Here is a 13,931-nt window from a genome sequence, read left to right on the forward strand (position 1 = left end):
CAACACGACAAACTACCACCACCATCACAGAGCCCCAGACTTCAGACGTCTTTGACTTCTTGTCTCCCCTGTTTTGCAGCCTAGTCCCCAGGCCCTCTAGCCCATCTCCCCCGCTCTTCTCCTAACTCAGGCCCACATTTCCTCTTGTCTACCTGTCTGCAGAAACCTCCTATCTAGCCTCCTTGCCTCCATTCTCTCCCAGTCTGCCTCCTCTGATCATGTGTACCTTCGCTCATCACTTCTTAGGCTGCCATTTCAAGGCTCCCTAACAAGAGGCACGTGTCAGGATTCCTGGAGGATGGGGTGCAAACGTATACTTCTATAAATGCTGCAGCTAGTTCTGAAGCATATACTTGCTGAGAACAATGGCTCCACCTAATCTGATCCCACTTGACCTTGCCAAAATGATCTCCTAGACCTGTAGTAAGCAATTTTTTTTTCCTACAAAACGCCAGATAGTAAATATTTTTCAGCTTTGTGGACTACATGGTCTTTTCAAAACTACATAGCTCTGCCGCAATTCTACCTTTGGGCATATGCTCAAAAGAACTGAAAGCAGAGATTCAAACAGATATTCACACACCAACGTTCGCAGCAGCATTATTCACGATAGCCAAAAGGCAGAAACAACCCGACGTCTATTGACACGTGAAAGGATACAGAAAATGTGGAATATACATGCAGTAGAATATTATTCAGTTTTAAAAACGTATGAAATCCTGATGGATGAACCTTGAGGACATTATGTTCAGTGAAATAAGCCAGAAGGACAAATTTTGTATGATTCCACTTCTATAAGGCAGTTAGAGTCGTCAGAATCATGGAGACAAAGTAGAATGGTGGTTGCCAGGGGCTGGGGGCAATTTGGATTTATTTGTTTAATAGGTACAGAGTTTCAGTTTGAGAAGATGAAAAGTTCTGGAGACGGACAGTGGTGATAGTTGCATAACATTAACTATCACCACAGAATGTACTTAATGTCAATGAACTATACACTTAAAACTGGTTAAAATGGTAAATTTTACATCATGCATATTTTACCACAATAAAAATAAGTAATTATTCATCCATCAGCTGGTGAATGGATAAACAAAATATGGTATATATCCATGCAATGGAAAATTATTCAGCACTTAAAGGAATGAAACACTAACTCATGCTACAACATGGATGAACCTTGAAAACACGCTGATTTCAAGAGGCTAGTTACAAAAGACTATATATTATATGATTTCATTTATATGAAACGTCCAGAGACAGAAAGTAGATTAGTGATCACCAGCAGGGAGAGAGAAGTGGTGGCTAAAGGGAGCAGGGTATCTCTCTGGGGTAATGAGAATCTCTAGAATTGACTGTGGCAATAGTTTGAGAACCTTGTGAAATTACTAAACCCCACTGAATTGTACACTTTAAGAGGGTGAATATATATGGTATGTGAGTTATATCTCAATAAACTTTTATGTATTTTAAAAAAATAATTATTGAGCTCCTCCTACCCCATGCCAGGAACAAAGCAGACAAAAATCCCCGCCCTCATTTATACTCTGGCAGGGGTACAAAATCACAGTGAGCAGAGTGACAAGCATATGAAATAATCACGTCAGAAGGAGGAGAAGGAGAGCAACCTGACGGCCCCCAGTGTTTAAATGGTCACCAGAACCGGTTTCACAGAGTTCACACGTGAGTGGCTCTGGAGAAAGTGGGCAAGTCAGCCCCCTGGGCACTGGTGGATAGGAGGGTTCTAGGCGGCCGGAAGGGCAGAACAAAGGCCATAAGCGGGACAGTATCCAGTAACTCTGAGCAACAGGAGAGGAAGCCAATGTGGCTAGAATGGAGAGAATAAGAAGAGGGGTGGGCAGTGAGAGGAGAGAAGTGATAGGACCCTGCAAGGCTATTGGAAAAATTCTAGCTTCTACCCCGAGTGGAGCGGGAGCCACAGGAGGGGTTGAGAGAAGTGACAGGATCTGACTTGCATTGGAAAGATCACTCTGGCTGCTGGATTGAGAAATAGGCTGTCAGGAGACATGTTTGTATAGTCATGCACTGCAGAACGATGTTTTAGTCAATGACAGATGGCATATAGGATGGTAGTCCAGTAGGACTGTAATACTATATTTTTACTGTACCTATTCTATGTTTAGATAGGTTTAGACACACAAATATCCTTACCATTGTGGTTACAATTGCCTACAGTATTCAGTACAGTAACACGCTGTACAGGTTTGCAGCCTAAGAGTGATAGGCTACACCATACAGTCCAGATGTGTTAGAAGCTATGCCATCTAAGTGTGTGTAAATACACTCTATGATGTTTGCACAACAACAAAATCACCTAACCATGAATTTCTAAAATGCATCCCCATTGTTAAGCAATACGTGATTGTTAAAGCTGGGAGGCCAGATAGGAAGCTACTGCGATAATCCATCGAGAGATGACGGTGGCTCAGAGAAGTATGAGAAGTGGTCAGACTTTAGATGTATTTTGAAGGGAGAGCCAGAGGATTTCCTGACAAACTAAATATGAGATAAGACAAAATGAGAGAAGCCAAGAGGGATTCCATGGCCATTTTGCCCCAGAAACAGAAAGAACTGGAAAAGCATCAACTAAGATAAAAAAGATTGAAGAAGAAATAGCGAGCCCAGAGTGCAGTTTTGGTCAGATGAGGTTTGAGGTGTCTTGCGCAGAGGAGGGGTTGAGAAGGAGTGCTAGTAAGAGGTCCAGTGTCTGGAGTTCTAGCGAGAGGTGCAGCTGGAGATGTAAATTTGAGGGTTATTGGTATAGAAAAGCTATTTAAAGCCACAGGATTGGATGAGATCATCCAGGGAGTGAATGAGTGTGGAAAGGGATGAGGACCAAGAATCGAGCCCCAGGTCATGGCAATGCACACCCCATGCCCAGGATCACAGAGCTCACTGATGTGGCTCGGACCCGAAAGCCTGTGCCTTCATGCGGTACTAAGTGCTGTGTCAGGGTCTGGACTGCTTGGAGACTAGGAGATGGCGGTGGTGCTGGACTTCACGAGACATTAGGAAGAAGATGAGGCCCCAGAGAGGAAAACATCAACACCCCTCCCTCTGTCTCCATTATGGGTTGGTATGGTGATGGAGGTAGGAGGGGAGAGACGGACGAAGTTACAGAACTCACAAAATATTTGTAGAAGCCTGCTTCTTTAAATCATATGCAGAATGTGGCTCGGACTGTTCCACTGGTGTTCTAGACATGAGGAGGTCAAAAAGCCACCAGGATTCTATGATCCAGGCTGGCCTCTAACTTTTTGGCTGTTACCTTAGGCCCCCATGAACCCAGGACAAGGACAGAGAGAGGTTCATGGTTAGCAGTCCTTCTCTGCTCTCCTTTAGGCACTGAGATGGATCGCTATCATTCTGCATTTGTCTCTTCCTACCTGTATTATCTTCCTGGTAATAGATACAAGTTTCATAATTTTGACTTTTTTCACATCTACTCATGCTGGGTGAGTGGAAGACCCACACTATGCATGAAGCCGGCCAAGATGTGGAGCGCACCTGGGTCCATCTGGAAATGCTTCAGCACTCCTGGTGAATGCTGTCACTCCTTCACATGCTAGCACCTTCCACCAAGAGAGGAGGTCAGTAATGATCCTTCTGATGAGAAAGACTTTGGAGTTGGGCAAAGGTTGAACTGGCACATCTGTTTCTCCTGCCTCTCTGGCTAATGCTCCTATCTGTCATAGGACATGGGCAATCTTGGTGAATGTACAGGGCTGAAAACGTTGGAGCTGGGGGGAAGGACTGTAAAATATTTCAGTGGAAGTTTTTTGGTGTTATTGTTGAAATGTAAGAGGTCAATACACTTCATGATGATTGGGAAGACCAGCTTTGTCTGTCTTCTCCACATGATCCCAAGATGCTAAGAGCGTCAAATACTACGAGGTGTGTAGTAGCAATAATACTGGTGTCTCAACCACATGAAGGTGCCTTGTAGATACTCATTTTCAGCTACTTACGCAGTCTTCCTGGGCCTATGCACTTCCTGCTTCAACGTGACTTTGTCAGAGTTTATCCTCCCAAAACCAGAACAAGCTTAAGACCTCCACGGGTCTGCAATGCCCACGAGACAACCCATCAGTTCCTTATTCCAGACCCCAAATCATCAAATAGAACTGGCTATTCCTACTCTTCCCCACTGTGTCCCCAAAGCACCTTCATATCCCACAATGGTGACATCACACTCTAGCCCACTGATTTGCTTTGTGTCTTCCATTCTTACTGGACTAAAAATTTTAAGTGCTCAGAAAAAAGCTTTTAGCTCCATCACATACTTTCTGTAGATCTATATTTTTCACAAATATTTGCTAAACAACTGTCCATCATATTAGTAATATCTAGTCACACAGATGACTTCAATGTGTAAAAAGGGGATAAGAATCTCAAAAAGTTAAATGGCACTCCCCCAAATCCCTAGGAAGTTGGCAGCATGTGTCTTTGTTATGTCTAATTCCAACAGATTGGAAAACTTTCTCCCGAAAATGGCCAGCCTCTGGGGTGGGTGAGGAGAATCCTGGGTAGAGGTTTTTTCCAACCTGGCATGGCCCATGCAGACACTCAGTGTTAACCTCCTGCATTAATGTGAAAACAGCACTTATCAATCGTGACTCAGGATCCACTTATTCTATGTCCTGGACAGTCTCCTTCTGACAAGACACAGGCACATTGAGAGAAGTCAGAGAAAAGGTAACATACAAAACAGTCTCTCAAGGGTCTATAAACCCACACTCACACACATACTAAGACATATACATATTCACACACAAACACGTACACGCACTATTATCTCTGATCTTTTATGGTGACAGAATAAGTGAGAATAGTTCTTCCTAAGGCCTGTTGAAAGTTCAAATATACAGACTGTCAAAAGCATCCCTAAGTTGGTAGCTGAAGTTCAGCTCATATGTTAACAAACATGGCCTCTAATTCTACAGAATCATAATGGTGCCCTCTCCACATTCGGGTCACCACACAATGGTTTGTGTGTTCTCCGAAAGCTGTGTTCACACATACCTGCTGCTTGTTCTCTTTGGAATATGGCAACATGGTGGAAACATGAAACATGATCTCGTGCCCTTGGTATATAGTATAAACTGAATGTATCCCTGTGGTGTCATCTGTAAAACACAAATATGCATTTAGTGAACATAAAGAATTCTGAGGCCATAAGGAAATAGTTTTTATTTGCAGACCAGGGAAATATAGCACACAGTACATGCTCAAAGATCATTCTGGATTATCCACCCACATAGAAGCATCAACTCTACATCTGATGCGAGGCTCCTGCCCACGTGGAGAGACTTCTTCCTCTCTCTAAGCTCTGTGCTGTCTGATTCATGCCTCGCCTCTGAACAGAGGAGGTCATGAGAAGTCTGGCTTAAAGAGGATAGCATGTTATGATTCCTTGCCTGCCAGTTGCTATGAGCATACAGGATGAAATTAACATAGAATGACATATAAACAGTCTTCTCTCCTCTTCACCCCACTTTCAGTCAGCTGAGGGAGCCTGCAGAGTCTACCGTGGAACTGGCTCCTGAGTGAGTCCACCCTTCGCCCCGCAACCCCTTACTTGCGGCCTCTCCCGCAAGGCGATCCCGTCTCTGGTTTGGGATGTTGCAACAGCCTCTCAGCGGGCTCCTCCTCTGCCTCCCCTCTGGGCTATTCTTCACACACCTTCTGCCCAAAGGTGCAGATCTGATCTCACCCTCCTCTACTTCAAACCCCTTACTGACATCCAGTCACATGGGGAATAAAATCCAAAGTTATTAATATGATCTCAAACTCCCTGCAAGGTCATGCCCTGTCCTCCTTTCCAGGTCACACTGCATCATTCTCGGCGCCTCTGCTCCCTCCAGCCATAAAGGCATTCTCCTAGTTTCCAGAACACATCATGTTCTTTCCTGCCTCAGGGACTTCACAGATGTTCTCTCTGATTGGAATTCTCTTCCCCTCTAAGACACTCCTATTACTCCTACTCATTCTTTTCTGGTTTCAAATGTCACTCCCCCAGAGAAGTCTGCCCTAATCCCCCAGATTAGGCAAACTGCCATGATGGCACTCTGGACTTTGCCCTCTTAGTTCAGTGCTTGGTGCTAAACTATTTGACAATCATCTGTTTAATGTCTGTGCTACCCCTGGCCTCCAGGCTCCTGGAAAGGTAGGGACCCATGTTGGTTATCTGCTGCTATATGCCCAGGGCCAGCACAGCCCTGGCTCGCAGATGGTACTGCATGGTATCTATGGGCAGACCATGACTCCACCCAGGCTGTGAGGGCTGATTTAGCCTTGCAGAGCTCCATAGAGGCACCGAATGTGCCCATGACCCCATGTAAGATGCGTGTGAAGTTCGGCTCCTTCCAAATCTCTCTTGTCCATTCCCTCCCCCATCTCAGGTATAAGTTCAGATACAGACCAGGCCTACTAACAAATGTTATACAAATTACAACAGAAGAGATCAAGAGACGAGCTTACTTTTGGTGTCCAGACCGCCACGGTAGCCTGTCCAGCCCTTTAGAGTGATTATGTCACCCAGGAGATTTAAAAATTTTTGAAAAGCTTCACTTCCAATTTCTGCAGGAAGAGATAGAGTATGAAGAAAGCATGGGTATCAACAAGTCCTCCTTTTCTAACTATTCCCTGGAATCATTTGAAAACTAACTAAGCTCTGCTTTATGTGCACGATAAACAGTATGGAGAAGTCACATTTCCTTCTTGGGGACCATGAGGAAGTTCCAAAATTGCCAGGAATCCACAGAAAGAAAACTACAGAACCAGACGGACTAATCTTGCCACTACCAGACTGGGGGTGCAGGTGTTTGGTATTGCAAAATGAAAATCTTATTATTGCTACCATTAATAATAAAGAGGTATTTAACATGAAAAGTGCTAAATATCAGGAAGATGGCACCATCATATAATTCTCCTAACCATAAAAAACACAGAAAAATCTTCTACTATTCTTGGGACTATGCAGAACCAAATTCTCCAGCTTTCCATCTCATTTTCCATCTCTGCAGTGCCTGGAGCAGTGACTGGTACAAACTAGGTGATCAATAAATATATGCAACAACTGCCTTACAAAATTTACCCTGAAATTTTGTAAGACTGTCTCCTTGCATTACTCCAACTCAACAGACAAGTTCAGTTTTGATTATCAAAAGTGCAACAAGGCAGGACAGGGCCTCTGTCAGTAGAAACGGGAGGAGACCACTCACCATTGCTGAACATCTCATCATCAGTGAGCTGCCCGTCTTTGGCAAAAAGAACCCCAAACTTGAAATTCACAGAGCCCTTACGGTAAGAACAAAAGGTGTTAAAAATTAATTTTTATCATCAAAGCATAGTTCTGAGATGTGTTGTTCATTACTTGGGACAACCTCAGTCACCAGAATGGACACTTGGGGGGGGTTCCTTCCTCCTGTCCATCCTGATTTTAACCAACGTTAACAACAATCCTTCCTTTATTATTACAGGTTTTTATAGCTTACAAGTGAGACTATATGCTTTAGATGAGTTAATTCATTTGCAATTTCATTACTAATGGCCTCTGCAGGATGTCACTTCCATTCTGTGTCAAAACAGAGCTCCAAGCAAATGGCCACAGTAACTCATAGGCCTGGTACCATCTTCTAATCAACCTGCCAGCAATAGTCCAAATCCCCGTCAGCAAAGGAGGATTCGTTGTAATTCAAAGCTTAACATAACAATCTCGGGCTGGTATCTTGCGCACTCTTTTAGAAATAGAATGGAAGAAATGGAAATGGTTGGCAATTTACACTAAAAGCTCATTTTCCCCAATCCCTAAAGATATTTAATCTGAGGAAGTCACAAAACAGATGTGCCAAAGGGGGAAAAAAAAAAAAAGCCAAGCAAGCAGTAGCTGGTACAAATGTACAGTTTACCATCCTCAGCTCAAAACTGAATTAAAATTTGATCCTGTGGAAATAATTAGCAGCTTCTGCAGGGAAGGGAGCAAGACACAGGAATGGGGTCGGGGAGTGGCAAACAGGGTCTCAACTATATTTTTAATGTTTTCTTTTTTTTCTTAAACTGGGTAGTGGGTTTATAGATCTTCATTATATTATTCTCTGTATTTTTCTGTATGCCTGAAATATTTCATAATAAAAAACCCTGATGTTGGAAGAGAATCGACCTCTGCAAGGTTGTCTGATCCACCCTGAGATGGGGGCTTTCTTGGTGGTCAGTTAAGGAATAGACAAGGAACAAAGAGAAGGAAAGAGCCTTGCCCACAGCTGGAGCTAAGTGAATGGCAGGGCTGGAGGCGGAACCTGGGATCAAGCATTCTTTCCAATATCATGGCATTGTCTTCTCTAGACGGTATTGAGTTGAGTGAAACTTAGAGCTACAAGCCGAGGTGGGGCCTACTGCCACCAGATGACTGACCTAAGCTTTTAGAAGCTTTTATGAGGCTGCTCTGAGCACCATGCTACCAGTACCCTTGCTGAGGACCCCTCCTGCTTCAGGTGGAGACTCCAGAAAGATTGGTGTTGCAAGGCCTTGTTTAGTCTTTGGCACAAGTTATTAGGGTTAGACTAAAGAATCGCAAGGTCTGTAAGGCATGGAGGGTTGCACGGTGGGGATCTTTCAGGTACCTGTGCGCCCGACGGCGTAGGATCTTCAAGGTCACTTATAGTAGGGAGGTCACTTATAGTAGGGAGTATATGCATCCAGGTTTGCTAAGACAGCCTTGGCTTACATCTGTTTTGTCTATTGTCCTGGTGTTATTAATAATAATTACTCTCAAAAGGGTCCCAGTTTAAATGATAAATTATAAGGATCTGTCCTGCTTCAGGTGGGGATTCCAGAAAGAATGGTGTTGCAAGGCCTTGTTAAGTACTTGAACTTACTTACAAGCCTCATTTAGGGAATTTGGTTTCTAGCACTTCCCAAATAATGCCCATGACTTACAGAGAGTTTTCCACCTATCTCTAGAAATCAAGGTATTGCTTATTACAATGCGTTATTTCATATTTTAGGAGGGGATAGTTTGATCTGGGGCAATCGGACCATAACAGATCATATTTTAACCAGCCATTCAACAAGACACCCTTAGTGCTCCGTGAGGTTGGGTGCTACGTGCAGCACTGGATCTTGAGGGACACAAGGGAGCTCTCAAGGTCCCAAGGCCACACCTGGGCCCCTAGAAGGAGGTGACTGCTGCAGGGAATGCGTAAACACTGGTTTTCTCAGAACTTAAGTCCTGATAGACACTCAACATACAGATAAGGTCACATTTGTCATTCCTACCTGTATGGAATTTAAATTTTTTAAGTTCTAAATTTTATAAGACAAAACTCAGCATATTACAAACCAATGTGCAATCACAGTCTTGGGAATTAATAGTATGTTAGGAATTATATTTCTTCTGAGAAAAGTGAAGTATAATTGAAAACTAAAGTCCCATTCCAGGGAATCTTGTGGAACTGGGAAATGATGGCTTATTCAAAACTAGACACCCTGGTTCCTTGTTACTCTTGTTTAGTCAATGCCTCTGTATTTCTAGGGTTCCACATGTTCCTGGCACATCTCTCTCCTCTCCATATCTATTATAGCTTGGGATGCCATGTTCTCTCACAGGGGTGTCTCTCTACACAGCAAATGAAACACAGGTTTCAGGACACTGACATCACTTTACCAAATAGCTAACCTTTTGGGAACATCACACTATTGTTTATTAACTTTTTCCCAGCCCATCTTTGCAGCTGATAGTTTATCACTAGAATAAGCTGGAATTGGAATAAATGCTCCCAATTTATGCTAGCTGAGAAGCTGCAGGAGTAAATAGAAATGCCTTGGCCACAAGGTAGCTCTGGAGGATGGAGACTGGAGGATATTTCCTCAGGCTGTCATAACAAGTGACTCTTGTTGCTTCAAGCAAATATCTTCCTAGTAAAGAAGTAATTTTAGAAATAAAGTGATCAGTAACTTATTTTTCAAAACTTGGGAGTTTCAAAAAAAGCATAGAAGAATACAAACAGCTAACTGGGGTTCCTTGTTAGGGGGTGGAAGTGGGGAAGTGGGGGCAGGTGTTCACATTTCCCATAAATAAATTTTTGTATTGTTTATCTGTTACAACAGGCACGTGAAGGCACTCAGTGGATGTTCAATAAATATCTGTGAATTAATGACTATAGTAATTTTGAGACATTAAAAACTCTACATAGTATAATCCTAATTTTATATAAAACATAACAAACATATATACCAAAATGTAGTTGTCTCTGTGATTGTAGGTGATATTTTCCTTTTATCTTTTGTACATGTCTGTATTTTTCAAATATTTGTCAGAAATGTGGATTATTTTTACTGTTTGCCTTTTACAAATTACACACAGAGTCAACAAATTCTCCTGCAACATGAATCCAACACAGATGATATATAGATAAAAATGTAGCCAGGTGTGATGACAAAGATCTGTAGTCCCAGCTACTCGGGAGGCTGAGGCAGGAGGATCACTTGAGCCAAGGAGTTTAAGGCCAGCCTGGGCAACATAGTGAGACCCCTTAAAAATGTAGGCATCTTCCCCTTTGCCCACCCTCTGCCACATTCCAACCTATAGTCCTACTGTTCTGCACAAAAGTAACTGCTGTCAACAATTTGGGATGCATCCTTTCAAGTCTCTTCTTTGCATTTACATCTACATGTGTAAGAATCAGCTGAGATGTCACTGCCTCAGAGAGACTGTCTCTGCTATTCAATGTAAAAAACCCACTCCTGACATCACAGCACACTACTGTGTGTTACCTTCTTCACAGATCTTGGGGCTACAGTTATTACCATGCTACGTGTGTTTGTTTACTTATTTGGCTTGTCTTACCCCACCAGACTGTAAGCAGCTCCAAGAACAAAAACGCCTTTCTGTAGTTCTCTTATGTTTCAAGTTCTCAGACCAGTAAGATTTACTGACCAGAACTTAGTAACTTTCTGTTTCATGGGGCCATTCCCTTTTGAATTGTTTATCAGAAACAGCAGAACCTCCTTGTAGCTACAAGATAACTACAAAGTCTTACACCACTTGATTGTCCAAAAAAGTCAAGAGAAGTGGCATTCCACTGCAAATCTTGTTCCAGGACCTGCTAAGCAACCTGCTCCCTACAACCTGCATGCCCACAAGACCGACAGGGTGACAAATATTACCCCCAGCTCACTCTACCACTAAGATCTCTGCCATGGGAGGGGCTTAGCCACCATATTTTGATCATATGATGTACGTGCCAGTATGATTTCTCACTGTGCTTGCGTGCCCTGCGCTCTACCCCAATCGTGTAATGATGCTCACTCACTTCATGCATTATTCATTTCACCTCTAGAAAAACCCTGATCCCATCGGTCACAGAGGCAGATTTGAGGTAGTCCTCCTACCTGTCGGTTGATGTCCTCCACAATAAACTTCCTTTCCTCCTTGACAGTCCTCATTGTCTCAGTAATTAAAAACCCCCTTTGCGGGCTCATTAACAAGACTGTAAGTTCCACAAAGAAGGGACCTTGCTTGCTCACTGATACATCTCCAAGGCCTCAAATAGTACATGGTACACACACAGTAAGAGCTCAATAAATGCTTGTTGAATCAATGAATGAATGGACATACAAATATTTGTTTATAAAAACATAACTGGGATTATACTGTAAATAATGTCCACTGATTGGCTTTTTTCAGTAAATACTATGTTGTGGAAATCTTTCCATGCCAGTAAATAAAGGTCTATGTCTTGGTTTGTTCAGGCTGTTACATAATACCATAAACTAGGTAGCTTATAAACAACAGGAATTTTATTTCTCACAGTTCTGAAGACTAGGAAGTCCAAGATCAAGGCACTGGCAGATTCAGTGTCTGGTGAGGGCCATATTCCTGGTTCATGGATGGCACCTTCTTGCTACGTACTCACATGGCAGAGGGGGCAAATACACTCCCTTGGCCTCTGTTAATAGGGGGCACTAATCCCATTCTTGAGGGTTCCTCTCTCATGACCTAATCACTTCCCAAGGTCCCATCTCCTAATACCACCATATTCCTAGTCAGGTTTCAACACATGAATTTTGGGGGGACACAAATATTCAGACCTTAGCAGTCTACCCCATTTTTAAAATGACATCATAGTACTTCATAATTCATTCAATCATTCACTTGTTTAACTACCAAATATTTACTCTGTACCTTCTATTTGACCTGTTCTAGGATATAGGAATACAGCTGAGAACAAAAGTGAGTAAGTCCCTGCTCTCAGGGTGCTTATAATCTCACAGGGGAGACAGACAATAAACAAATGAAAACACAGAGTTAAGAAGAAAACCAAAGCAGAGTAAAGGGGCTGGAGGTGAGAGGCAGGGTGTGGTGTTCTTGACAGGGTGGTTAGGGAAGTTCTCTTTGAGCAGAGGTCTTGATTCAGTGAGGGCACAACCCTTGAGGACATCTGGGGGACAAGCACCCCCGGTGGTGGGAACAACAGGCTCTTTCTGAGGAGGTAGAATAAGGAGGTCAGTATGGTCAGTGTGGAGCCGAGGACGGGAGAGGAAGCAGGGGTCACTTCCTGCATGCCCTGGCAGCTCAGGGTAAGGATTTGCGGCTTTTCTTTGGGTGGGACGGGAAGACTTTAGAGTTTGAGCAGGAAGACAGCCCGATTCGACATGCTATCTGAAAACCAGAGAGGGTGGGCGTGTAAGCCAGGAAGAGACTTAGGAGACTGCAGAGTCCGGGCAAGAGATGGTGGGGGTGGCATCATCACACTGAGTGGTTGTGGTATAAGTGTTGAGAAGTGTTTGAATCAGGGATATTTTATGAAGTGTCACCAGGATGTGCTGATGGATTAGATATGGGGTATCAAAGAAAGAGAAGCATTAGGATTTTTCCAAGTTTGGCCTGAGCAATAGGACAAATGATATTGCCATTTACTGATTTGATAATATTCTAAATATATCCTCATATTAGTTATATACTTAGAAAACCCAATGTATTTTTTTTAAATGGGGCAACAGGGAATAGGAACATGCAAGTAAATATGCCATTGTGCATATTAATGAGAACATCCTAATAAAGCATAAACACCCTACTTTAATGAAAATTAAAACTTCATTACTCACCCTGATCACAAGGTTAACATTTGAACGTTCCCAAGTAGATGTAAGTAGTTTCATTGTTTTTATATCTTTATAGCTAGCTGCATAGAAAATTCTGAAATATACCTTGAAAAAACATGTCAGTAAAGTCTTTGAGTGATAACAGACTCACATAGAGGTCTGACCGAAAGAAAAGACTGTGTTCCCAGTGAAGAAGGAAGTATATTTACAAACTGGAGGGAGAGCACAGCAGGAGCAAATATCTCCATAAGATCACTCACCTCTTGTTCTTCAAGAACCAGCAAGTCCTGTCAAATAAAGTTGTAAAAGTTATGTCCACGCAGAACGGTGATCGTTTCATTTTGACTTTCTGTGAAAGCCAAGCATCAGTTTACTCACAATGACATTTTGAAAATAATTTAAAAAGTTGGTTATAGGAACTTACTTTTGAAGGGGGAAAAAAAAGAACTATGACCAAAGGTGAGAGCCAACGTCTTGGATTTCCTTTCCCTGCCATTTGCCTGACCTAACTCAACTCAGCTCCTTCATGAGACTCTATTGTAAGAGCAGCATGGAACAGTGAACATAAACAACCCTGGCCTTGAGTCCTTGCTCAGTCACATTCTTAACTGTGTTGGGCACAAGTCATTTAACCTGTTTGAGTATCTGCTTCCTTCTCCATGGTCCAGGATAACTTCGGTCTTAACCCCTGTGAAGGTCACGTGAAGAGTAAGGGAACACGTGTGCACAGAAGTCCTGGTACACAATGGAGATTTAATCAACCTTAAATTACTTTCCTTCTCATTCTCACTCTATTAATTACATACAAA

The 13,931-nt window shown here is 42.8% G+C and overlaps 1 protein-coding gene across 1 annotated transcript in view; it reads right to left on the bottom strand.

The window, feature by feature from the left end:
• GARNL3 (GTPase activating Rap/RanGAP domain-like 3) overlaps positions 1 to 13,931 on the bottom strand; it is a 74,802-nt gene that overhangs the window by 46,395 nt on the left and 14,476 nt on the right. The window contains exons 5-8 of the mRNA XM_012639857.1: positions 13,383 to 13,409; positions 7,242 to 7,317; positions 6,499 to 6,597; positions 5,041 to 5,144 (exon numbers count right to left, since the gene is read on the bottom strand). Of these exons, the coding sequence (XP_012495311.1) occupies positions 5,041 to 5,144; positions 6,499 to 6,597; positions 7,242 to 7,317; positions 13,383 to 13,409 (306 nt within the window). The remainder of the gene's footprint in view (positions 1 to 5,040; positions 5,145 to 6,498; positions 6,598 to 7,241; positions 7,318 to 13,382; positions 13,410 to 13,931) is intronic.

Source organism: Propithecus coquereli, unplaced genomic scaffold (genome assembly GCF_000956105.1).
Source record: "Propithecus coquereli isolate 6110/MARCELLA unplaced genomic scaffold, Pcoq_1.0 Scaffold142, whole genome shotgun sequence".
Lineage (NCBI taxonomy): Eukaryota > Metazoa > Chordata > Mammalia > Primates > Indriidae > Propithecus > Propithecus coquereli.